The 27,705-nt window shown below is 40.5% G+C and overlaps 2 protein-coding genes across 6 annotated transcripts in view; both read right to left on the bottom strand.

Annotated features, from left to right (window-relative positions):
- bptf (bromodomain PHD finger transcription factor) overlaps positions 1-14,117 on the bottom strand; it is a 50,751-nt gene extending 36,634 nt beyond the window's left edge. For 2 of the 4 annotated variants that reach the window (XM_061748564.1, XM_061748562.1), the window contains exons 1-12: positions 13,314-14,117; positions 10,212-11,034; positions 5,676-5,896; positions 4,943-5,104; positions 4,658-4,807; positions 3,099-3,269; positions 2,874-2,959; positions 2,339-2,691; positions 1,232-1,363; positions 995-1,124; positions 640-775; positions 300-554 (exon numbers count right to left, since the gene is read on the bottom strand). In XM_061748564.1, the coding sequence (XP_061604548.1) occupies positions 300-554; positions 640-775; positions 995-1,124; positions 1,232-1,363; positions 2,339-2,691; positions 2,874-2,959; positions 3,099-3,269; positions 4,658-4,807; positions 4,943-5,104; positions 5,676-5,896; positions 10,212-11,034; positions 13,314-13,863 (3,169 nt within the window). In that variant the 5' untranslated portion in view covers positions 13,864-14,117. The remainder of the gene's footprint in view (positions 1-299; positions 555-639; positions 776-994; positions 1,125-1,231; positions 1,364-2,338; positions 2,692-2,873; positions 2,960-3,098; positions 3,270-4,657; positions 4,808-4,942; positions 5,105-5,675; positions 5,897-10,211; positions 11,035-13,313) is intronic. The other 2 variants (XM_061748563.1, XM_061748565.1) reach the window with 2 other exon arrangements.
- Positions 14,118-20,122: 6,005 nt separating this feature from the next.
- Positions 20,123-27,705, bottom strand: part of grb2b (growth factor receptor-bound protein 2b) — a 47,667-nt gene continuing 40,084 nt past the window's right edge. Inside the window, exons 4-6 of one of the 2 annotated variants that reach the window (XM_061750300.1) lie at positions 23,794-23,916; positions 23,177-23,360; positions 20,123-22,016 (exon numbers count right to left, since the gene is read on the bottom strand). In XM_061750300.1, coding sequence (XP_061606284.1) covers positions 21,831-22,016; positions 23,177-23,360; positions 23,794-23,916 — 493 coding nt within the window. In that variant the 3' untranslated portion in view covers positions 20,123-21,830. The remainder of the gene's footprint in view (positions 22,017-23,176; positions 23,361-23,793; positions 23,917-27,705) is intronic. The other variant, XM_061750301.1, reaches the window with a different exon arrangement.

Here is a 27,705-nt window from a genome sequence, read left to right as displayed (position 1 = left end):
CATGTAACGTCTGAAGAGTGATAATGTTTACATATAGTACAGTGGATCCTCTAAAGTTGAAAATCCATCCTGTGACACTGGTTGAATTTTAACCATTTAACCAAAAGAAATTAACTAGTAAAACCTTTATAACATAAAACATAAATAACATTCTGATATCTCTTTAAACCCCCTCTTAACTTTATTGACAAATGATGAGGATGTCAAGTTTGGACAAACTGAACACTGTGCAACCTTTGGACTATTCTAATTTGAGATACCACTATATTTAAAAACCTAAACGACAAATTATCATTTACCTTTTTCTTCATTTGAAGGTACGATATTCAGGCTGGGTTCAACCTCCATTTTATTATCTTCTACCTTTTGTTTCTCCTCTTCTGTGGGCTTCACTTCCTCTTTCAATGGCTGTTCTTGTTCTGATGAGGAGCTTTGAGCTGATACACTAATGGAAACCCGCTGCTTGTCCTCTGCTGTACTATGAGTGGTCTGTATTTTCTCCTCTGCCTTTTTCTGTTTATTTGTGCAAGCACCATTTTCCATGCTTATTTTGGCTGTTAGGAAGACAGAATAAGAAATGCAAGTTTAAGTGCTGCAACTGCAGGACATATTTTGGGGACACTCCCGTTTGTGCCTTACCTTCCAGTTCTTTTCGGTAGTTTATGTTTGTGTTTCCTGGTAATTTAGGAAAAAAACGTGGTACGCGAGTCTTACTGACCCAGCTCCAGCCACCATACCCTGTCACTCTGTACTCCTCACCCTTCTGCTTCCACACCTAGTCAGAACAACACAATAGTAAAATACTCTAATAAAGCATGCATTCAATTGTATGCAAATGTAATGCTAATATGTAAAGATGTTACAAACAGACATTACAAATCAAAACTATACAAAGACAGATATTAAAATTTTTTCTTCCACTATGAAAACCAGATTACCACTCTAAATACTGCTTTCACCTTTCATGAAAAAAAAAGTTTTTTTTTTGTTTTACCTGGTGTTTGATGTTAACGCTGTACTTCACCCATGTGGCCTGCTGCAGTGTCTCCTCATCCTCCAGTTTTTTCTCACGTTTTTTCACCTTCTCTTTCTCTTCCCGCTCCATGGAGGTCATGCGGTGTAGCCTGAGAAAGGAGAACTTCCTGTTTAAAATCTCATAAAATCGAAATCACAGATTATGCAGAACTATTTTACTGTTATACAGTTCCTGTAGCGACCAACACAACGTCACCTTGTATGTCCGAGAGAATCTTTCCATACAGGTAGCATGACAACTGGTTTGATGGCACACTCCAGTATGGCCAACGCTAGAGCAAATTCCCTGGCCTTGCTGCACATTTGCACTGCTTTGTTCCAGTTGGTTCTAGAAAAGAATAAGAACATATGTTGTTTTGTTCATGTGTTTATAGATTTCTTGTCAAGACGAGTGATACAAGGAGCAGTCTAATAGCTTTGGATGGAGGCTGAACTGTCCAAATGGATGTGCTCACTAGTACATCTCCTTTGATAAAATAGAGGAACCTCAAGTTTGCATCCATATATCTCAAATTTAACAACTCAAACCACACCTTAGACGAATTTGTGGAAAAATGAACTTCATACGTGAACTGTAAACTTTGACTGCGCTTCTGTAACTACTCAGTTGTTTCAAGGTTTAAAATTACTGCAGAAATTATGCTCATTTCCGTTAGCACATCTATGGCCTTTGCCATTGTATGTTAGCATTAGGATAGCTAACTTATGTTATGCTAATGATAATGGAAGTAATTCTGTGTTGAAAGTACTTTGGATGAATATTTATGGTGACAAATAAACAGCTTCAAGCCAGAACACTTTTCTTCTCATTTGGGGAAATGTTCTCTATCTGCCAAAGGAAACACGACACATACAGGGAGGGTAGAACACAAACAAAACGGGCAAACAAAAACAGCCAACCGTAGGGTATAAACCCAAGTGGCAACATCAGAGAAGTGAAAATACTAGTGCCACAACAAAAACATGGTCCGTAATCTTAAGGCTTGATGGAAAAATGGCCATTTTTAATGGCTAGGCAAGGTCAATAGCCTTCAACTTGAAGGCTACATCGTAAACAATACATGGTGTGGCGCGAGTGTGCACTTGAGCAGAGGAGATCTAAATACCAACCGGATTGCTTAAATATGTGCTGGTTTGATTTACAAAGTTAGTCAAAAAATACAATTATTGAATTCCTGGGATTTGGATAAATCTGTAAATAAAGCATTGGAAAAAAGATGCAGTTTATAGTCTGAACTTTATGGTAGCCAGCAAGTTGAAAAAGTTAACATACACATCTTATTGATTTCATCAAAATTCTAACCTGTGTGATGCCCAGTTAAGGTGCATAAATGGTGGTGGAACATTGCTTTCTAGCTGGATGATGTTGAAACGCAGGGTGGTGATAGTCTGGCTCCGGGACCCATAGATGGAGCCATTCCACTTGAACTCAGATGCAGTCGTCAAGCTGAACTTGTGGGAGAGGTGGCGCCTTTTGTCGTGGTCCTCCCGATGCTGATGCTTGTTGAGAGCTAGAACGTTGGTGCTATATTGGTTGTGGTACACCCTATATTTTCCTTCCTGACCCAGTTTGAACAAGTTGTTTAAGTTTACTGCAAGGTCACTTTTGAAATAGCTGGAATTTGAAGTTTCTACATCAGGGCGCACAGGGGATGACTGAAACACATGAAGAGCAGCTTTTGTTGGCTAAATAATGTCACTAAAATATTCCAGTCCATTTGTTTTATCATTTGCAGGAAGATCGTTTGTGTCTATGCAAAAGTACATTATACTAAGAATGCAATGGAGAAGCAAACTAAAAAAAAAACAACTATGGTATGTTTTCAGTTTGGTGTCACCTCTTTGCTTTTTCTGGGAATTTGGTTCTTAGATTCTTGCGCTGATCCAGGTGCTCTATTGCTCCTCAGATTTTCATTATACTCCTCTGTCAATCAGAAAGATGACGACACAACTTCAGTACAATAACAAACCACAAACCATCCTTGACTTAACTACAAAATTAAAATACTGTATCACATAAGTGAAAATAGTGTTTTCATAAACGCCCACCCCCAATCATTCACCTGTCCCATCTTGGCTGGTAAAAGAAGACCGAGAGGACCTCTCAAACAGGTCCGGCTGCTCTGGTTTCCTGGGAGTACGGCTATCGGAGAAATGACGACCTGTTTCTGGATGCTCGTCATGGGTTTGTGCTTGCATGTATTCACTGCTCAGCTCAGATTTTGTCGTTTCAGCTTAAAAAATAAAGTGAAATAGTAGTAAAAGTGAATAACAATTAGTCAGTATTAGTTGTCCGATGCCCAATATGATGGAAGAACTTCTATAGCAAAAGGGACTACTGCACACAATGAAGAGATGGTGGTTTGCTGTGCACTTGCCAATAGGCCAAATGCAGCAAGCAGGAAGGGCATCAAAACATGCAATGCTTTTATATGACCAAATGTTCAACCATAATTGTTATGCTTATTTGTGCCATTGACACTTTTAGCCATCTGACTAGGGATTTTCAAGATGATAAATGCAGAAGGGTAATATTTTGCACAAGATCAACGCATGCACCGAAAAAAACATTACAAACAGGACTTAGTTTCAGCTAAAGTGGAACCTCAGTTCACAAACATAATTCGTTCTGAGTCTCTGTTTGCAAACCAAAGTAATATTTCCTATAAAAATTAATGTTAATAGAATTAATCAGATACAGAATCAAGTGGCCTTTACACTCAGCAGTGCAGAACTGGCTTGGGACTCCCGCCGAGCTGTCAGACAACCCGCCCGCAATACACTTCTGGCGGCTGCTCCCCCAATCTCTAAAAACGCTTAGCCCCTCCAGCGAGATGCTGCCGGAACCGCGACACATTCCAGGGCTTCCTAATAGCACAATCATAGGCACTTTTAACTTTCTTGGGAGCCATACTGAGCGGTAATTTCAATTTTTAAAAAAAAAAGAAAAAAAGATGCATCTGTATGTGAAATACACGCAAACGACGTTCACGCTACGTGATAGGACACACAAATGAGCGTTCCGTGGGGATGCTGGCACTGTTCGCAAACTGAAGCTCAGTTTGTGAACCAAAGCAATATTTGTCCCAAAATTGTGTTTGTATATGATGATGGTGGGAATGGTTTGCATTTAACAGGCTGATAAGCAAGGTAGGGTATGGTTAAAAGATTGGTATTTTATTATTAAGATGGCAGATTGATGAGCACGGTTAGGGGGCTGATGAGAAGGTTTCGATATGATGATGGTGTGATTTGCAAAGTGGGGTATGACTGATGAGGTGATTAGTGGGTTAGGATATGGCGGAATGGGCCGACAGGTAAATGAAATAGGTCCAGTATTGTTAGTGGTCCAATATGCAGAGTACTGTTAGCGATGTTATGAGCAGTGTAGAATAAGGTTACTGGGATAAATAACAGTGTAGGTTGGTAAGGTGATGAATTGGGAAGGGTATAGTTGATAGGTGATGCCCTACATTAGCTGGGTAATCTGTAGGATATGGTTGTTATGAGCAGGTAGCTGCATTTTCACAAAGGGGATAAAGAAATGTTGTGAATGGCTAAAGATGCAGCAGATAGCCACACATGCCAGCTGAGCATGGGTCAATCTTTGACTAAAGAGTACCTGTCCTTTCCTGCTTTGCCACTGGAGGGGATTCCCCACTCTCCTGGGCTTCTATGTTTGAATTAGGAAATTCAGTTGAGTCCTGGGGGGTTGAGCTGGACTTCGAATAAGACATGCAGCTCTCCCGGGCACCAAGCGAAATGGCGGCTGCTGTGGCACGTAATATATATACACACACGTTTTTAGATATAAAAATGAGTTCTTACCATAGACATCATTGAACATGAGTGGTTAGCAGCATGGTAAACAAAGCCATGTGCATACAGTTATTCAGTTCTCTTTTACCTGGTGAAGTAGTGGTCTCCTTGGGCTCTCCATCACCAAGCTGTGATGTGACCTTGACAGAATCCCCCACTGTCTGTCCAGAACTTGTTTCTGCTTGGGGCTTCACTTCCTCAGCTTGCCCATTTGCTTTCCGTCGGCTCTTTAGACATTCTGTGAGCGTCTCTATCAGAAAATGGACACAGACAAATTGCCAATGAATTTTGTGAAAAATATTTTACTTCTTTACTTACTTTATAGTTACAACAGGTGGACAGCAAATGGAGAGTGGTTCAAAAGGCACATCAACATTAGTGAGGGAATTTGACAATATTTTGACTAAACAAACAATGCAGAAGATGGCTTCTTGATGTTCTTTATTAGACGGTAAACAAGTTGCAACGGAATAAGAAGCACCTCTGCTGGTAGCAGCCAAGTAGTTCATGCTATCTTGCATCAATTGCTTCACGACGTAATTAATCAACAATCAAATCAACACAATCAAGATAATTCTTAATCAGTTATCATCCTCTTCTCTACTATTACAGCAGCCCCAGCGTGAGGATTTAGAATTATGTTGAGCTTCTGCCATTTAAAGAATTTTGCATCACAGCTCAGCTCAGAGGTTCAAACGGTTAATGCAAACATCATTCAACCACTTTGTCAGCTCGTTAACAATAAACGTTTACTCCGTCACCTTCCACAAACAATCACCACAGCTTACATCCATGATGACACTTTCATGTCCAACACCTACCATTGACGGCAGTGAGGTAAGCTTTATTGTTTCCGCGAGCTTTATTGGTAAGGTCCTCTGTGATGTCCATGTGAGTTTGAACTTCCTCCTTCATCTCCTCCAGAGTGGCACAAAGGTCCATCTCCCAGTACTCCTTATCCAGATACTCCAGGAGCGCTTGGAGCTGGGCTCTACTGCTATAGTACCAGATATTTTTCTTCTCGTGTTCTCCATCTTCTTCACTGGCAAGGAAATTACAACAGGAACATTAGACAGGCTGGTAAATATCACTGCCAACCAATACAGGTGAGTGTTTAAATATTTTGCTGATAAAAATAATCGTGTGAAACATCAACACCACACACACATCTCATACACTGATATCTGATGTTGGATGTTTCTATTCTTGCAGATATTTGAATTTAGTTTCACAACAACACATTGGTAAAATGATTGCGGGTACAACATTCAAATTACACGAATCAGAATCATCTCTATTTTCCAAGTATGTCAAAAACACACAAGGAATTTCTCTCAGGTAGTTGGAGTTGCTCTAGTACGACAACAGACAGTCAATTGACAGAATACTTTTGAGACAAAATTAATTATCGGATACTTGACCAACTGTAATGCAACATTATGTAGACACAGTTAAAATACCTAGCTTTTGTGATGTAGAAAATTGAACTATTTTATTTTGAAGTCTCCGCTTTTAATGTAAAAAATGTGTCCACTTCAAGTGACAAACAAAACTTTTTGTTACTAAAAAAATAACGTGGTCACACAGGAGTTCACACCCTTTAACTAGTATGTGATCCAGAATGGTACATGACAACTACATACAATTTGCATTTCAAAAATGCTCCAAATCTGTCAGATGGGGCATCTCTCGTGTACATTCTGATACAGTACTCTTCAACTCACCACACAGATTTTTAGATTTCAGATCTTGGTTTAGTTTTTCCATTCTTCACAGAAAGCTGGCGATTTTAAGGCGTGGGTGTACAACTTTTACATAGACATTTGTCCCATGAAAAAAACTGAACCTATTCTAGTTATATTTTCTAATCCCTGTGACCAAGCAGGCAGAACCACCTGCTTTGGTTGGGCACCTCTAGTCATATTCTGACTACTAACTTCCATACCTAACAGCTACAGTCAACAAACATCCATCAATCCATTTTCAATACTGCTTGTCCTCATGAGGGTTGTGGTTTCACTTAACCTAACATGCACATTTTTGGAATGTGGGAGGAAGCCGGGTTACCCATTGAAAACCGAGCACACACAAGTGGGCCTGACCCAAGATTTGAACCCTGTACCTCTCTACTGTGAGTGTGTGCTAATCAGTTTTCCCACAGTGCTCTCCGGAAAACACCTGTTGTGAATTTTGCTGTTCAGCTCCTTTCTAGAGAACAAGTTGTAGCAAAAAGAACTGAAACGCTGAACAATTGGACAGGTGCAAATTGTGCATTGAAAAGTTTAGAGATTGTCAAATTAAGGACACTTGTAGAGGTGCAAAAATGTATCGACAACTAATCGATTATCAAATTAACAGACAACTATGTTGATAATCAATACATATTATAGATAAATTGTTTAACTTAGAACTGTCCAAATACTCAGAATTTCAGCCTTTCAAAAATAAACTCAAGATTTCTGTAGTCCTCTATGAAAGCAGACTGAATATATTTGTATTTAATGTCGGGCTACCACTAATCATTCTTTTAACTCATTCACTGCCAGCCTTCCCAGTTAACATGGATATTTGACTTCTAAAGCCGCCAATAGCAGCAAATGTGTTAATAATCGATTAATTGGTTGATTATTTTTTCCCAATGACTCAATTAATCAGGATTTTGTGTTGTTTAAAAGCAGTCCGTACAATAATGATAAATGGTAAAGAAAACGGAAAAACTGTTGAACATGTACAGGTTAACCTGCCAGACTTTGTTTAAATTATCTGATCAATCTGTTATTTTATGTAGGATTTACGTGATCAGGATTTTTGGGGCCGATCACCGATCAGCGAGTTTAAAAACCGATAACCAATCCGATCACATGACAGAGGAATGTGTCTATTTAAATGACCTGTTCATTTACTGTATATAATTGTGTACCTAATTGCTAAAAAAATTATATTTACAACAAATAATGTATCTTTGTTCCTCTATTCATGCCAGTGAGGCATAGTGAGAGACAGAACAATTGAATGGTCTTCTATTAGATGGCAGGAAGTAAATACATCCATGTATTCACTTTTTGTGACATTTTTGTTTGTTGGTGTGCCGTGAGATTTTTCAATTGTAAAATATGTTCCTTGGCTCCATAAAGGTTGGAAATCACTGCTCTATTCAGATCTTGTATTCTAATCAGTCAGGTCAAACCAACATTACATGACAGAAATAATGGGTGCTAACTTACTGTAATTAAATTACTTTATTTTTTTAATGAAATTACTTCACCCACACCGAAACTTTAGAGCATGATTCGACAGAACGGCAGCATGTTTACGTCCAACCGTTCGTGCTAGCAGTAGCTTGCTAGGCTACGTAACGTTTTGTTGCTGCTTGTGAGCCGTATCGTATTCAAAAGTACGTGAACATACCTCAAGCAAGCCTTAAACGAACATCCTCTCCTCTCCTGAGCACCAGTGACCACCAACACACGTTTTCCCCCATTTTGTTTTTATAATACAGTCGGCTCGCGCCACTCTTGTTGTCATCACCACGGTAACAAGTGTATCTGGTTGCGTTTGAGTTGACAAGATAAAGCCCACCGATCGTAAAAAACGGGATGAGGTGGTATCGGAATACAAGGTTTTATTGCAGTAGTCTGACATAGTGCAATCGTGAAAGAGCAAATTTGTCTTGTTTGTTTGATCCGGGCATTACGTGTTGTCTGTTCCACACTGCATGTTTTTTTTTTTTTTTGTTTTTTTTTTTTTAAATAACTATTGGCCGTCAGATATTTACTGGTCTACGGCAAAAGAAGCTAAAAATAAACTAGCTTTTGGATTCAAATATACTGTCCACGTTGGCGACGCGGAGTAAATGTCTTTTGCGGAGCCGATCAATGATAATTATGACATTAAAGCCGATCATCATAAAATGCTAATTATCGGCCCATACCGATAAAGCCGATAAAATCGCTGTAAATTCTAATTTTATGCATGTGTTTTAACATAGCATGTGCTTCCATTTCTGTATTTAAATGCATTATGTAATGTGACATGTCTTGGAGATGTCCAGATTGTCCCTTCCGGATTGCCGTAGTAAATTACAGTTGGCAAATCTTGCCGCATGCCAAGCGATTGAGCACCACACATCTACCGCCACACGACAACGGAAAAACTGCATATTGTGATTAGAGGCTCCACACACAATATATACTGTACTTTATTTATTTATTTAGGTTTTTTTTTTTTTTTTTTTTAAATTGAACCACAAAACATAGGCGGCACGGTGAATCACTGGTTAGCACATCTGCCACTCAGTTCTGGGGTCCCGGATTCAAACCCGGCCTCGCTTGTATTGCATTTGCATGTTCTCCCCTTTCCTGCATGGGTTTTCTCCGGGTACTCCAGTTTCCTCACACATCCCAAAAACATGCATGGTAGGCCAATTGAAAATTGACCGTAGGTGTGAATGTGAGTGTGAATGGTTGTTCGTTTATCTGTACCCTGCGATTGTTGTTGCTCTGTTCCTTGTTACTGAAAGGAAAGTAAAAACGACTACCGTAAATGGCCCAAAAAAATGCAGAAGAAACTCCACCCTGTGGCGTCCTATCCAATACCAGCCATAGCGACACCCGCGACTTGGAGGAGAACTGCAGCACACTTTCAAAACAGCGCGTGTGGGTTGTGCTCGAGTATAAAGGCAAACTGCGTGTGGGACAGCCGCAGTGACGTCAGCGCGGTCGCCGTCCGCGCGAGTATAAAAAAGCCTTAATAATTAGACTTAACACCGATCTGATTGGCTTGATCAGTATCGGCCGATAATTTGCATTTTACGCTGATCGGCTTTGTCATAATTCGCCAATCCAATCAATCCGCAAAAGACATTTACTCCGCGTCGCCGTCGTGTACAGCATATTTGAATCCAAAAGTTAGTTTATTTTTAGACTTATCGCGTGTCTTTTGACATAGTACTGTAAATATCTGACCGCCAATAAAGTTTTTTTTATTTTTTTATTTTTTAAACATGTCGGCGGTGTGGGACAGACACGTAATGCCTGGATCAGACTACAAGACAAATTGGCTGTTCCATCGGCGACGTTGCGACGGCATTCATCGGTTATTTAAATTTTGAATCATATTAAAACCGGTGGCCAATGGTCAGCCACTCATAAAAACTAGTTGCAGAACACAGCACGTTGTGTGACAGTTCAGTCGCTCTGTGTGCCTTAGGTTCATTGAAATGTCATCCGAAAGCAGAATATGCCTAACTTTTTGTTACTAGTGTAAAATACCTGCTAAACATTTTCCTTCAACAGCATGAGAAATTGCATCAAAGGTTTTGCTTGAAACAATATATTGGTAGAGGGGTCTTGACTTACACAATAATCCTTCTGCTGAGAAACCAGTATTTCCTCTGGTGCCGGTCATATCCAATAGGCTCCTGGCGTATGTAGGGCCTGTTCTTCTGCGCTTCGGTCACACAGTCCGTAACTCCTGGTACTTGATGTGCGACACAGATCTCACACTGCCACTCGTCTTCCGGAACCTCCTTCAGTGGTGGCTTCACACACTCCAAGTGGTAAACTGCAGAGCAAGTCTCACAGCAGAGAAGGTCACCCAGGCGATGACATACGCGACAATGATCATCATATTTCATGACGCCATCAGACATCAGCTCATCACGTGCAATGTTGGTGGTGAGAAACTGGTTCACCAGGAACTGAAGGACCTTGATTTTACTTTCAACGGGACCATAAGGATAATCATCCAGTTCCTGATACGGCAGGACATAGTGGTACTCTCTGTCACTCTCACAATACGCACGTAGCACCTCGGGCCACGTCATGCCGTCAATGAAGTACAGAGTGGAATTGACGCTGTCCTTGAGGTCAGCAGGCCCAAAGCTAGTGTTGGAGGTTTCCTCTTCATGCAGGATGGCCTTCAGCAAAGAAATGTGGATCTCAGCAATTAAAGTACATTGTTCCTGGCCAATGAGTGCTGCACAAAAGTCCTCAAAGCGGAAGGGGGACAGTCGCAGCACCGCGCTGAAGTTCCGAAGCACCTCGTAGATGGAGGTTGCGTTTAGCAGCTCTTCGCTAGGCACCAGGAGATCCTCGGAAGATCCAGGTAGCTCAAGAGAGGGAATGTTTTTGTCCTCCAGAATGGGAGTGCGGGGTCGGGGGGCTTGGGCCTTCTTCTTCCCTGTAGGACACACAGTGGTATTATCAAATTATGCTCTCTTCATAAACAGGCTAAAAAGGGATATTTAAAGTCCCATTAACCATTTGCTGTTACAAAGCATTGGTCTCCTGGGGAAAAAAAAAATCTGTATCTACTACTCATTTCGTAGTAATTTCCACAGAGGTGTCTATTCATTTGCTTTTTCTAATTTGTGAAACTGTAAAAAGACTTTTAGAAGACTCTGTATATGTTTGCCTAGAGGCAAAAAATATATATAGGTGCTACTTCAAAGCAGTGTCATTATCATCTTGGTCTAACCAACAGTTCAGTTCAAATACAATTTATGATAAATATGACTTCCTAAATCTATTTACCCAGCAAAATGTACTTATTTCTATACTTGAAAAAAGTTTGGTAGTGTTTGTGCATGATCCAGGAAGCTGATCTTGTAGCACTTGGTGGCATATTAGCATATGTAAGTTGTCAAGCTAGTTAATTCATAGAAATATTATAAATAAATAATAGTCAATTCAATGGACCAGCGGTGTAAAAAGGTTTTTTGCCAAGTGATTATGAATATGTTGATAGCAGTGGTGTGGAGTAACCAAGTACAAATACTTTGTTACTCTACTTAAGTATTTCTTTCTGGCACTTGGGTATTAATTTTTATCACTCCTTTTACTTCTACTCAACACATTTTAAAACTTTTTATTCCTTAGTACAAAATAAAAAAATGGGCTTCACTTGTTACTAGTTTCAACTGCAGAGGATGAGGACAACAGAAAAAAGACGTAAATAGAGAGAGGTAGAGTCAACGGCGGTTGAGATCTTTAATTGATTGAGATCTTGGGGTCTTAAACGGAAAGGGGGAAAAAACGGGTACAGCAGTGACATTGAGGAACGTGAATCAGAGAGCATTACGGACTACAGCAACAGATTCGGAGAAGCAAGATATTCCCCATCGATGGACTTATTTAAGAGCCGTTTGATGTTGCTGGCTACAAGAATAATTTGTTGCAAATTAGTCTTAGCCTAAAACCTCCAGCTTCTGGTGTTCAAAAATTCTCCATATAATCTGAAAAAACACATACAGGTAAAGTATATTATTTCAGTAAACCATCCCTCAATTTTCTAGTATTGTGATTTTTATTATCACCCACGCAAGCACGGAGAGAACATACAAACTCCACACAGAAAGGTTGAAGCCCGGATACAAACCCCAAACATCAGAACTGTGAGGTGAAGTGCTAACCACTCTGTCTCACTGTTGCCTCATTTATCAGTTGCTAATTTAAAAATTTCTGTTCCTCAGATGACAATGTTGTCACCAAGCTACAGGACATTTTGATTAGAACCAGTGATTCTCAACCAGGGTGCCATGGCCCACGCGTACGCCGTGAGATGATGATCTCTCACTGCGTACGCATGTGCTGTGAGACAATATCCAATTTAAATTAATTCGTCCGAAAATCACTATTTACAGGCAGAACAATTATATGCTTGTCTATTAGATTGCAGAATTTACAATTTGCCTGTGTACTTTTCATACAACAGTGTAAGAAATGGTAATAAGTAATCGTTTCGTACAAGTATATCAGATTTGTGTTCAATTAAAGAGGCCCAGATTTCAGTCACTTTGTGAGTGAATTGAGATGAGATTATCATTATTTCAGTATTCATACTTTTTGTGACATTTTGGTTTGGTTGTGTGCCGTGACATTTTTCTAATTTAAGTTGTGTGCCTTGGCTCAATAAACATTGGGAAATACAATGAAAATGGGTATTTGTATGTAACAGAGCAAAAAAAGAATTTTTACTTCTGTGTTTAAGTTCATTTCCAAGCATGTACTTTTTTTAACTTAAATTTAAATACAGGAGTTCACTGAGTACTTCTACTTTTACCACAGTATCTGCGCTTCTACTACTTTAGCCACCTCTGGTTGACAGCAACTTGTTAGGATGCATGGGCTAGTTTTTCTTGCTAACGCTAGCCTTCAAAGCTATCTCACTTTAAGGCAAAACAATGCTATTGCCAGGATCCACGCATTTTGAATTAGGTCACACAAGATACATAACGGGAACGTAAACGTGCATGTATAGCTACCGTAAACTAACGCTACAATCCACCTGCCCACGAAAGACAGACTGCGGCCTGCGTTCCATACACTGTGCATTCTCCATTTTGAGCTGTAATCTTACTGCTTCGTGTGCCCAATTATGTACAGCCCTTGCTGGGCTATGAGGAGGGATTTACGAGCCACGTCGCTAATGTTCGCAAAGAAAGTGTGTAATTGAATTACCCGGAGTGCTGGCGTGTGTGCTCTGACTCCGAAAGCTACTCTCCGTACAGTAGCTGGCATCCTCCTCCACCTCCTCCTCCTCCTCCTGCTGCTGCTGCTTCTGCTCGTCCAGCACATCATCAAGGCAGTCCGAGTCTTCTTTGAGGGCCTCGTCCTCTTCGGACTGAGGGTCCTCCTCGACCAACTCTTCCTCCTCGGACCTCAAACTGACAGCGTCGTCGTCCTCGTCGCTCTCGTGGTCGTCGTACACCACCGTTTTGGAGCCAGGCGCCCTCCTGCCTCCTCCGCCGCCGCCGCCGCGACCTCCTCTTGCTCCGCGGCCACCTCTCCCTCGTCCCCTGCCTCGCGTCGATATGACGGAGCCCGCTTTCTTTTTCCTGGCCGGCTTGGCTGCTTCTCGAACGGGACTCTTCTCGACCTCCTCGTCCCCGCTGTCTCGGAAGCGGGGCTTGATATTTCTCCTCGGCCGCAAACCCCTCGTAGCAGCCGGAGCTGGCGACTGCTCCTCGGCTGCTAGCGGCTTGGGCGGCCTGCCCCTTTTCCCTCTCATGATAGGCGAAAGGAACGCGACTATTTTACAATCCCAATGATTGCGTCCGCTTAGGCGACGAGGAGGCGAGCGAAAAGAGGTCCCCCCGCAGTACCGGAGCGGTCAGGGGTGGCGCCGAGCATGCAAGCCCGCAACCCCAGTGTGTTTTGTCGGGTGTGAAAGCTCAAAATGTTAGCCCGGCGTCCCGTTCGGGTTCGCTTAGAGCCGCCATTTTTCTTTTCTGCCTCTGTGTGTATGTGTGTGTGTGTGGCTTGCAACAAACACTAGGCCCACACCACTCGGGTCACGTGGTACACATGCTAGCGCCCAAGTGGCAACAATCACCGAACAAAAAAACAACAACACACAATTACTTTTTGGATTGGCAGTAGTTTTAGTTGTAATATTGAGATTATTTTCATTTCAGTTTAAGGCATTTTGTAAATAATTTCCGATTAACTGCAGTGTATCCTCCATTGATGGGATATTGTTTGATATTTGGGACTAAGTGGCACCCAAAAAATTCGTAGCCCTCCAAATACGACCATCCTGACCAACATTTAATACAGTATCGTAGTTGGCCTCAATGTTCATCAAATATAAGACAGAGATTTTATTCCTGAAAAGTAAATGTATTATTATTATTATAATAAACAGTTTGGACAGTAACACTGCTCTTAAATATAGGGGGAAATGTACTTAAAAGGTTCAGTTAAACAGTACAGTTTGTACATAAAAGTTAAATAAGAATTGTATCTAAATAAAAGTTTAAAAACAAAAAAAAAATTCTTTACATTTTTTGGGGGGACGGACAAAGTCAATGTCAGAATTGGGGGAAAAAAGGAAAATGTTTAGCGATGAAACTTGTATTTTCTTTTTCAAGAAAATTGTAATCTTATGAGAAAAATTGCCATATTTTTTTTACAGATTAATTTTCAATAAAATCATGAAATGTTGGGGAACAAAAAAATCAACATCTTATGAGAGGGAAATCATATTTTGTATTATTTTTATCTTAATTTGGGGGGATACACATATATATTCATATTTTTGCAGAAAATAAAGTACTTTCATGGACTACTCGAGATAATCTGCGTACCACACTTTGTGAATCACTGTGATAGATAGATCGATAGATAGATGAATGGAAATTAAATTGTCAGAGCAGCAAAATTCACGCATATACACTCGTATTAATAATATAGAAACAAGCAAAGTTAAAAAAAAAAATATGGATGTGTCTGGTATGTGCAATATGTGTGGCCGACCGTATACGGCGGCATTTCTGGGCTGGTCCAAAGGGTGGTCTGAGTCCCTCCTTTGGCTTTATTTTTTTGGACACGCTGCAAGGACTATACAGTATACCACAGTTTTTAATGTTGCATTATTATGTTATATTTCTGTATGTTTTTACTTTATATGCAGCATCTGAATTATTATATCATTGCAGTTAAGAAAATTCCCCAAATGAGTTGAAACTGTTACATCTATGTATAGCAGTACTGGAGAAAATAACCAAAACGGTAATTAATCCAATTAATTATCTGTTTGGAATAAGAAAGGTGATATTTTTTTATTTTTTTATTTTACCAATGCAGATTTAAACATTTATTTTCCGGGCTAGGCTAACACACATCAAATGTTGAGAAAACAAATGAAATACAGCACAGTCAATGTACCGTAATGTACATATTCAATCACATACAATATATGACCAGCAGGTGGCTGTACAATGACGTAAAACTCAAGCGAAGACAACAAACAAGAAGCCATCTGGGAGACAATAACAACAGAGCTATTGCACACATTTTCAAAAATGGCATTTTCACAAGTCTGCATAGGCATAGAATACATACATACATTTGTCATTTTAGCCGTCATATATTTATTCTCTGCCCTTTTGTTAGCTACAGTACATTAGCATACAAAAACAGTACATAAAAAAACAATAATAATAGCTTGGATTCATATCGCACCTATCAAGAGACCAAAGGACACTTAACAACAACTCATGACGGTAACTGAAATGTTAGCCATAGCCGACCGGCTTGACAGTAAGCTGCAGTGTGATGGAAGATTCCAGGTCAGACAGGCAGGCGAGGCTACTTGTGGGGTTGAAGCTGGAGAACGCAGGGTGGGAACCTCAAAATAACAATGGAGGTCAAGACCAACTTTACTGAGGAGACCTGGCTGGGGCCAGGGGTTCTGTCAGAGGGGCACATTCACCCCGTTTCTAGCTAACGTTAGTAGTTAACCTGACCACAACACAAAACCAAGGAAGCCCGCAACAGTCGCCAATTATAACAAATCTTATTTATAGAGTGGCTTGCTGAAATGTTGGGTATTCATCTCCATTGCTTTTGTCTATAATGTTCCAAATGAAGAGGAAAAAAAGGACATATCATATTTCTGCACCATAAAGAACAACAACGAGGCAGACATTGGGCGCGCCAGATTATGATGTTGAGAGAGCTGAAGAGAAGCAAGTTGAGATCATCAGAGAGAGAGAGAGAGAGGAATTGAGAAACACTGCTTTTCAGAGAAAGCGCACAGCAGGAAAGAGACCGATGAAGTTTCCGAGAACGTTAAACAAAATGTTCTTAGAGGGAAGTGGCCGGTGATCTTAGTGTCTGTCAAGAGAGTGTCAGCAGGTTGCATCAGATCAACTGTAAGAGTCACAGAAAGGCTGAGGTAGACGCTAACCGCTATTCAACTGTGCTGCTAATATAACAGCAAGAGAGTGACATTTGAATTTTGTACTATTGAATTACTGAATAGGTGGCATGGTTTATTCCCCTGTTAGCCAGTGGGAAGGAAGTGGAAATAGTTACAATTTGCATAGCAGATAAATAAATGCAAGCGTTGGTAGCGTGATCTGATCGTTTCCATGAGCTCTCGATTTAATATTTTACTGGAGGGGGGTTAAATTACAACTCATTCACTCTGGTATGATTAACAGAAACTAGCGAGGGTTAAAAAAATATGAGCTCAATAGAGGGGACAATCAAGATCTATTGTGTATCTATCTCAGTCAAATCTATCTTTTTCTGTCCAGCTCATTTTCGTCACAGGACCCATCATTGTTAGGGTTTTCCCCAGAGGGTTGCTATGACTATGAAAATGGAATACATAGTCACCTCATCAGACAGTATTATTACACATCACTGGCATCAGGCAGAAACCTTTTCCAAATTTGGTCCAGTTCATATTTTTTCACCTTTGTTTGTTACAAATTATTGGCCAATATAAAGTCGTAAAAATGGCTTGCTTTCTTTGACGATGCAATGAAAGTGGCTCAACAAACATGCCGTTTTTTGGGGTTTCCTGAAAAGTGATGGTTATGGAGATGCGAGGTTTCCGGCTGACGCCAGCAATATACAGTGAAGCAAATTCAACTATTCACAGAATTTTGGAACCTATCTTCTGTTATTTGCCGAAAAACTCACATATTCACTGTTCTGTACCTCAGGCCAAAGCAATAAAAGTACAGCTTTGCCACCATTTGGTGATATCTTGGTGTTGGAAGGAAACAATTTGAAGTTGAGGAGCTTAATTCAGGCGGCACGGTGGACGACTGGTTAGAGCGTCAGCCTCACAGTTCTGAGGACCGGGGTTCAATCCCCGGCCCCGCCTGTGTGGAGTTTGCATGTTCTCCCCGTGCCTGTGTGGGTTTTCTCCGGGCACTCCGGTTTCCTTCCACATCCCCAAAACATGCATTAATTGGAGACTCTAAATTGCCCGTAAGTGTGACTGTGAGTGCAAATGGTTGTTTGTTTATGTGTGCCCTGCGATTGGCTGGCAACCAGTTCAGGGTGTACCCCGCCTCCTGCCCGATGATAGCTGGGATAAGCTCCAGCACGCCCTCGACCCTAGTGAGGAGAAGCGGCTCAGAAAATGGATGGATGGATGGAGCTTTATTCAGACAAACGTTGTTATGGTGAGCAAACGCCCGAAGGATGGGTCACAAAGCAGACAAACAAATATAGAGAAATCAAGTAGGATTAATTCTAACCAAAAGAGCACACAAAGGTAAAGCACAACAAGGAACAAAGCAAAACAAAAAACAAATACCGGGACACGTGGTAGCTAATACGAAGAAAGGTGGTCAGATGAAGCCACAGCAAGGAGGACGATACGGGTATATCTACAAAACCAGAATCAACCTACACTAGGAAGAATGGACAATTACAGAAGTACTTATAAATACACCAGACAAACCGTAAGCACTACTGGCTAGCAAGAAACATGAAATAGACACACTTTATTTGCTTTAGTGGGCCACATAGTGGCCCCTGGGCCTTGAGTTTGAGTGAAAGGAAAAGGTTAACCATATAATGTGGTCATTTAGTTCAAACGCCGGTGATAATCTTCTCAACTTGAATGTCCCGTCTCTTGCAAATCCTTCAATCATCTTAAAATGCTGGCATGCCATCCTGCTGGACACAATATATGGTAAACAGGCTACAGGCACGCAGTATAATTAACATGCACCTTCTTGACAAATGTGTCATCAGCAAAGAGGGAAATAAAACAGCCTTTCCATTGAAATAAAATGGATTTACAAGCATTGGTAAAATGTTCCTCTGTTAACAAACACACATTTTCTCTTATGTTTAGCAGATGTATTGCTTGAGAACGTCAGTACACCATTTTATTGAAATTAAAGCCAGGCCACTAGTCATCGGTGAATGCATCACTGAGTGCTTTGGATTGAATGGGAACGCTGAAGCAGGCTGATATCTTTCATGAATAGAAAATAGTCCAGATGAGTAAGTAAAAAAAAAAAAAAAAAAAAAAAGAAAAGCAGACTGCTGATGTAACGAGTGTGTTTAAAAGACTCAAATGAAGGCTGAGAAGAATGGAGCTAGAGTTAGAACAATGAGACAAAACAATACACAAAAATTATATAATCAATACAAAAACAGCGTGTAGTCTATTTCAGATTAAAAATATACTGTATGTCATCTATGCGTTGTAAAACAGAGACTAACCACGATGTTGCCACAGATTGAACTGTCTCACTGACCCATTCAGCTGGCAGTCACAAGTGCCTGTGGGCAGAGGCAGGCGAGGGGGCGATGCTCTCGGGACCAAAGATTCATTTTAGCATAGAGGAGAGCAGAGCCTGGAAAACCTTGTCCCATTGTCAACTACAAGAATTGCGTGGAATCTCCACAAGGCATTGTACCATATTAGTTAAGTTTGAGGGAGCCAACATGCCCGTGCCTCCATGGGGGCCTGAGCAAAATTCAATTTTGGGCCCTCTCTTGCTGACACCAATATTGATTATTGATCATTCATACCACTTCTAGAAACTCATTGCGTCAGTGTTGACTTTAAATACCTTGACCAATGTATAGCTTTTAATCTCAAAAGGTAGCATATTCAGATTCAAGAGCAGACTGGAGTTGATTCACACAAAATTCCAAGTGATAGAGCATTAAACTGGATATTGAATATCCTCTAGGCCTATTAAAAGTAATAAAAACAAACCATTATAGTATGCATTCACCGTAAAGGTGTCATCTGTTTTATTATTTTTGGTGTGACAAAAACACAACAGCAATGTGTAAAAATCGATAAAGAGGAGCAACAAATAAAATGGCTTAAAATAATTTCAAATGTAAAGAGTATTAAATGTACAAATGTCAAGCAAATGTGAGCAAAATAGTGTCATTTTGTTGGAGATTTTTAAAATCATTTGTCTGACTTAATTTTGTTGGGACAGATTCTGTTTTAAGTGACTTCTCGATTGATCAGGTCTGGCGGTAATCAGGCTTGGGTGTGATCAGTGAAAATCAACCAAAAATTGCAATTAGCGACAATTAAGTCACGATTTAACAATGGGGTTAATTACTTTTTCACACAGGGCCAGGTAAAAAAAAAAACATTCCCCCTTAAATGAAATCACAATTTAAAAACAGCATTTTAGGTTCATTCGGGTTATATTTGTCTGATATTTACATTGGTTTGATGTTCTGAAACAAAGTGGGGAAACTAAACAAAAATATAAGAATCTGAGAAGGGGGCCAATACTTTTTCACGTCACTGTAGATGCTGAAATCTGGTTGGACAAAAACTATAATCTGAACATACACACAGATGCAGCAAAGAGAAACTACAAAATGAAGAGAATAGATGGCTGGGCACAAATTAATACAATTTCATTGAACAACTATTAGATTTATGGTTGTATTTGTAGTTCAGTGCTACGGGTAATTTAGACCAGCAGAGAACACCCTGCTGGCCCTACCACTGGTTCCAAATAATACACGCCAAATCTTTTTTTTTTAATAATTGCATTTTATTAATTGAAAACAAGAAACAAAACAAAAAAAACTGCAAATAAAAAAAAAAAAAAATAGCAAAACCAAGACAGTATCATTAGGTAAGACAAGGCAAGAGACACTTAAATAAGAGTTCCATGTAGGTGGGGACTAAGGTGAAGGTGAGTTGATGTGGGAGAGGGTGGTGGGACAGGTTAGATTATGTACACCATTTCTCACTGCAGGACTGGCAGGCCCCGTGAAAAGGGCGGGGGTCGGAGATGCTAAAACACCAGCGAGAAAGGCACTATCCAGAGAGAGCAAGAAACCAACAAAAAAAACACATGGACTCACACTGGACCAGAACGGAGAACGAAATCTTTGACCAAAAAATAAAAAATAAAAAAAAATTAAAAAAAAGTGCTCGACACCACATTTGACAAAATCGAAAACAAAAATCTTTAATATCACTTAAACTGATCTGTCATCTGAACAACAACAAAAAAAATTGACAATCTCTCAATTTTGGGAAGTGTTTGTGTGTGCCAGTTGCAGACTGGCGATTCCGCGTGATTATCTCAGCCTTCATGCTATGCGCACGTATGACGAGGAAAGCTTTTAGCAAAGTATGCACGTTAGCTAGCTGTACTGTAGATGTGATGAATGAATGTGGATAACATTACAGCGCGTTTTCCCTTGCACGGCCGTGTACTTCACTTCTCCGAGCCTGCTTCCGCGGACTCAGTCAGCTACATTCAAATGGCTGTGAAAAATAAATTTCCTTGGGGAGGGGGGGGGGGTTTGCTGACGTCATACATGGCTTGCATTCACGGCTGCGTACACTTGCTGCTCAACAACAGGAGCTTCCCTGCACGATTGGTTTCTTCTCCCGATGCGAAGTGGACTTCCCTTGTGTGAGGGACAAGAGGAAATATCATGCTGTCGCGGTTTATCAGAGACCTCTCAAATAGAAACGAAGGACAATTCAGCACATTCTAGAGCTACTAGGTCTTATCTGGACGAACAAACCATTGAACATAATTAACAAATTTGTGATGAGAGCTAATACAGACAAACACATACAAATATATAATATAGATTCTTAAAAAATGGATTCTCTCTATAGTTGATTTATTTATACAGCCAGTGGCTGATGTACAATGCTCACGAGCCAATCATCGTAGACATGAAAACTTGCTGTATATGGCATCAGTTCTTTTTTTGTTTTTTTTTTAAATTTTTTTTTTTGTTTTTTTAAATATTTTTCTGTCATTTTATTTCCTTTAAAACAGATGTGGCTGATAAAAGAACATGCGGCAAAAGCAAACAAAAGGCGGCAGAATGTTAAGAAGTTAAGGAGAAGACAGAAGCTGCTCTGGGTGTCAATTCATTTGGTTATCGCTTTCCCTCCAAGGCAGTTCCAATACTCACCGAGGTCTCAGTTTCACAGTCTCAGTGAAAGTCGAGGTGGATTTTGCTCAGCTGCCACGCACCACAAAGCGCCACCTGTAACAGCACTCCTGTCCTCTCTCTCTCTCTCTCGCTCTTTCTCTCTCTCTCTCTCCAATTGTTTGCATTCTTCCTCTCTGCTCCTGTTATTGTGGGTTTGGCGAAGAGGAATAGGGGAGGGGTTGTGTGGGGATCGGATGAAGGTGGAGGGACTGATGACATCTAGAATGATGATGGTGGTGGTGCAGGAGCCGTTTACATGGCTGGACTGTTTCACATGTTCCGATTGACCGGCGTGACGTAGTTGCGCGGGAACATGCCCGTTTGGCTGTGGCAACCACCTTTCCACCAGTTGGGGTCAGAGTTGTCCAGGACTTGGATGAAGTCGCCTCGTCGGAAACCCAACTCTCCTTCCTCCTGTGGGTCGAAGTCAAAGAGCGCCTGCACGTATGTGGGATGCTGTGCAATGGAAACATGGGCGGAAAGAGGTTAGCCAGGGTGTACCGGGGTAATAGAAAACTGGGATGGCAAAGCAACTGGAGAAAAAAGGTGGAAGGAAACTGGAACTAGCTAGAGCAACACTGGGGATTGAAGTGATTCTTAATTATACAGTATAACGGAGAGAAAGGCTAGACTTTACACTGCATGCTTCAAGTGACAATTCAAATTTTTTGCTCACAAGTGACAACTGGGATATACGTCATGCATAGAATTGGTATCTTCAAATCCAAATCAGGCCATCTTCTTTGGATACAAATCAGATGTGTATTAGGCAGTGTTCCCCTGCTATATCATTGTTCCTCGTTGCTCCACCTTAATACTGCAGGTTTTTGGATTATTTATTTTTTATTTTTTTTTACATCGTACAGCAAAGTCTGAATTTAAAGTTACGCGTCTTCAGTGTAGTACCACTTTGTGCCACAACATAAGGAGTACCACTGATGTCTACTAGAAGTGATGCAGCGTAGTTGAGAGCCAGAAGAAAAGGCAGAGAAAGTATCTTATAAGTAATAATCGTTTTTCCCCACACAGCAGCAGAATATATTCGTGTGAGTGTTGTTGTATGTTGTGTTTGTGTGTATTGCTGCTCAGTGTGTTTATGTAGCCGTAGGTCCGTCTTTAGCGTTTCTTATATGTTAGCATTAAGCTAGCATACTTTTGTTAGACGAAATTATATGGTTTGGTTTAACATTTTGGCGCTTAAATCCACTATTTTTATTTCACCTGTTTTATAGCTGGGACAGGTTAGACGTTTTTACAGTAAACATCAACTGGGAGTAACCCTGCAGTTATTTAAGATTTGTTTTATGATGGTGACCTTGGAATCAACCAGCCATGGAATGGTGTTTAATCATATAGTCATATTGAAAGTTGCAATTTGTGGAGTTGCTTAACTACATAGGTTCTCACTGAAAAATATAATCCAAACAATTGGTCTCTGCATGTTTGGATGACAAAATATATATTTTAAAGTTGTATTTTTAAGGACGTGTTTGTTTACTTCCAATTCCTAACTAATAAACATTTACAAAATCAATGGAAACTATTCGGTTAGTGCTGTGTAATCTTCAACAACAATCTATCACAAGAGGTAAGAAAACAGCTTCACAGTAAGTTACCGTGCTCGTTGTTACCTGGTGGACCTGCTCGATGTCTCGCAAAAAGATTTGCTGATTACGGGAGACTGAAGTGGAGCGATGGTAGTCCACCAGCTCATTGAGGGAGTTAAACTTCACCACCCACAGGAAATACTTCCCGGCGCCGTCACGGAGAACCTTGAAGTGCTGCACATCGTTCCCAAACCTGGAAAGGGTCACAAACAGAAAAGCACTGAGGCTTCAGCGGGAGAGAATATAAAGTTTACAAAGGCAGAAATGTGTGGCAACTGTGGGAGAGCTGTATTCAAATGAAGCGGAGAATAAGATTGCTAATCCATTCAAATGGAAAGAGATGAATCAAGACTAAGCCACTTATCACGTAACTTGCAGTGACATGATGTGTCTTATGAGAAGGTCAAAACGGAAATGTAGAGGAGGAAGTCAGGCCGTTTATTAAGCAAATACTGGAAAAGAAGCGAACGGGTGAACCCAGCTCAGACTACATGAGAATAAGGAAGTGACTTTGCTGATGACTCAGACCACCAGAGCTTGAAAACTTGTGAAGCTGATCAATTGTTAAGACAGTGAGAAAATAACGATGGCTAATGTTGAACTCCAGTTCGCGCAGTGCTACTCACTTGACCGAGAGGGAGAAGTCACCCGGTGCACTCTCACTCTCTCTAATGAGGAAGGCGCCATCGTGCCTTTGTTTGTTGAGCATCTCCTCTGCTTTGGCCCGAGGGATCTTCCCAAAGAACCACCTGGAGGAGGAGACAAACACTTAGGTGACTTCTTTGACCCACAGACAAGCCTTCGCCTTCTTCCCGAAGAGCACATTTTGTTTGTTTTGGGCACCCAGAAGCAAGTAAAGGTGACTGGCTGCATAAATGTTATTGACTGTCCTTTTTAATTAGCAAAGTCAATTAAAAATGTGTCATCTTGGCAGAAGCAAATCAATCATAATAGATGGTCAACTCTTTTGGCAGCACCACAAGCTTGCACACTCACTCAAAGTGCTTTAATAACAGTACGACCATCAGTCAGCCAACATTTTTTTCTGCTTATAATAGCACTCTTGCATTATAGGGTCACATTTGGATATTCAGAGTTTATAAGCAAACTTACTGTGTGGCTGATCAATTAATGCGCATTAAGAGGTTAATCAAAACATGACGTAATGGTAAAATCAAGCATTGGTCACGCACGCAGACTGTTTACAGCGGTGCCCTGAGAGAGATGAGTTGAATTAATTCCGTGACCACGCTTGTAACTCATAACACTAATATATCAAGTCATCTTTCCCCATTGAAATGAACAGAAACGCAATCAATCCATTCTAGCCTCCCCCTAAAGAAACTAAACATTTTGTTGTGTTTTATAATAAGGAAAAGTGTCCCTGTAGAATATTTTACTTTGTAAAAACAGAGTGATAACAGTTAAACACAGACTATAAAGAATCAAACAATTCCTTTAATGACACGTCTGTCAAAGAAAATCTTTGGAGGGAGTTGAAAGTCTACGTTGCCCAGCAACAGCCCCAAAACATCACTACTTTAGAGGAGCTCTGCATTGAGGAATGGGCCAAAATACCAACAACAGTGTGTGAAAACCTTGTGAAGACTTGCAGAAAATGTTTGACCTCTGTCATTGCCAACAAAGTGTATATATAACTAAGTAGTGAGATTAACTTTTGTTATTGACCAAATACTTATTTTCCACCATAATTTGCTAATCAATTATTTAAAAATCAGAATGTGATTTTCTGGATTTCCCCCCCTCCCCCATTTTGTCTCTCATAGGTGAGGTATACCTATGATGAAAATTACAGGCCTCTCTCATCTTTTTAAGTGGTAGAACTTGCACAATTGGTGGCTGACTAAATACTTTTTTGCCCCACTGTATATTTGAGTGAAACTTATGTCATCCCATCTATTTTCCGTACCGTTTAGTCTCACGAGGGTCGCGGGCGTGCAGGCCCCTATCATGTTCAATACAATTTTGTTTTGAACAATAATTGATTAAAATAAAACATTTACATAAAAATGGCAAAACAATGGCATTGTCAATTATCAATAGTCTGTATCGGCGACTACTCAATATAAGTATTTGTATGTACAGTGGGTAAGGAAAGAGTTCAGACCCCATTAAATATTTCACTCTTTGTTATATTGCAGCCATGTTAAAATCATTTAAGTTAATTATTATTTTCCTCATTAATGTACACACAGCACCCCATATTGACAGAAAAAAACGTAATTGTTTAAATATTTGCTGATTTATTAAAAAAGAAAAACTGAAATATCACACAGCCAATAAGCACTTAGACTCTTTGTTGTGACACTCATTTAACTCAGGTGCTGTCCATTTCTTCTGCTCATCCTTAAGATGTTCTACACCTTCATTGGAGTCCAGCTGTGTTTAATTATACTGATTGGACTTGATTAGGAAAGCCACACACCTGTCTATATAAGACCTTACAGCTCAGAGTGCATGTCAGCTAATGAGAATCATGAGGTCAAAAGGAACTGCCTGCAGAGCTCAGAGACAGAATTGTGGGAAGGCACAGATTTGGCCAAGGTTACAAAAAATTTCTGCTGCACTTAAGGTTCCTACGAGTACAGTGGCCTCCATAATCCTGAAATGGAAGACGTTTGGGACGATCAGAACCCTTCCTAGAGCTGGCTGTCTGGCCAAACTGAGCGAGAAGAGCCTTGGTGAGAGAGGTAAAGAAGAACCCAAAGACCACTGTGGCTGAGTTCCAGAGATGCAGTCGGGAGATGGGAGAAAATTCTAGAAAGTCAACCATCACTGCAGCCCTCCACCAGTCGGGGCTTTATGGCAACGTAGCTCGACGGAAGCCTCTCCTCACATGAAAGTCCGCATGGAGTTTGCTAAAAAAACACCTGAAGGACTCCAAGATGGTGAGAAATAAGATTCTCTGGTCTGATGAGACCAAGACAGAAATTGTTGGCCTTAATTCTAAGTGGCATGTGTGGAGAAAACCCGGCACTGCTCATCACCTGTTCAATACAGTCCCAACACTGAAGCACGGTGGTGGCAGCATCATGCTCTGGGGGTGTTTTTCAGCTGCAGGGACAGGGAGACTGGTTGCAATCGAAGAAAAGATGAATGCAGCCAAGTACAGGGATATCCTGGACGAAAACCTTCTCCAGAGTGCTCAGAACCTCAGACTGGGCTGAAGGTTCACCTTTAAAAAAGACAATGACCCTAAGCACACAGCTAAAATATCAAAGGAGTGGTTTCAGAACAACTCCGTGACTGTTTTTGAATGGCCCAGAAAGAGCCCTGACTTAAACCCAATGGAGCATCTCTGGAAAGACCTGAAAATGGCTGCCCACCGACGTTCACCATCCAACTTGACAGAAGTGGAGAGGATTTGCAAGGAGGAATGGCAGATGATCCCCAAATCCAGGTGTGAAAAACTTGTTGCATCATTCCCAAAAAGACTCATGGCTTATTAGCTCAAAAGGGTATTTCTACTAAATACTCAGCAAAGGGTCTGAATACTTATGGCTGTGATATTTCAGTTTTTCTTTTTTAATAAATCTGCAAAAATGTCAACTAGGTTTTTTTTCTGTCAATATGGGGTGCTGTGTGTACATTAATGTAGAAAAAAAAAATGAACAAATTATTTTATTTTATTATATGGCTGCAATAAAAAAAAAATGAAAATTTTAAGGGGGTCTGAATACTTTCCGTACCCACTGTATACTCTGTCAGAAAAAAGTTGTATTGGTACATCCTTAACAATTACCCACTAGGAGAAAAGGTCTCATTGCGCAACAATGACAAAGTCAATATTTAATTAAGGACAAGAGGCCTGCAGCATATTACATGTAAACCACTCAAGCTTTAGTTAGTACAGTGAATATGACTGAAGTTACTTTGTTTTGATTTTGGTGAGGTGATTTTTGGAGAGCAGGAATTTCTTCGTAAGTATACTTACAGCCATGTCATAACTAGATTTAACACAAAACTGGATCAGCGTGTCCCCCATTTGACACAGCATCTACTTCGCAGGGCTACTGAGGTTCACCAACAGTTCAATACTCACTGACTGATCATTGGCCACATAAACCAGAAGTCTGACTTAAGTGTACCAAAGCCCGATAAAACCCAATATTACGACCACTTGCAAACTCTAATGTATTCTATTGTCAACCTAGCTTGAGCAAGAAAACATTTTACATTTATATTTTACTTTTACATGTGCAGCTTCCACCTAGTCTTACATCCAACCATCACTCCACTCAAATATTTTGACATATAAGAGTCTGGAAAGGGTTATCAAAACCATTTCTAAAGCTTTAGGATTCCAGCAAACCATAGGGAGAGCCATTAGTCTCAGATGGAGAAAACAAGGAACCGTGGTGAACCTTCCCAGGACTGGCCGGCCTACAAAGATTACCCCAAGAGAACAGCAACGACTCATCCAGGAGGCCACAAAGGAACTCGGGACAACTTCTGAAGAATTGTAAGCCTCCCTTGCCTCAATTAATATCAATGTTCATGACACAACAATAAGGAAG

Source organism: Phyllopteryx taeniolatus, chromosome 16, assembly GCF_024500385.1.
Source record: "Phyllopteryx taeniolatus isolate TA_2022b chromosome 16, UOR_Ptae_1.2, whole genome shotgun sequence".
In the NCBI taxonomy this organism is placed as follows: Eukaryota; Metazoa; Chordata; class Actinopteri; order Syngnathiformes; family Syngnathidae; genus Phyllopteryx; species Phyllopteryx taeniolatus.
Note: the sequence above shows the minus strand (reverse complement) of the source record. Positions and strands in the feature narration are given on the sequence as shown.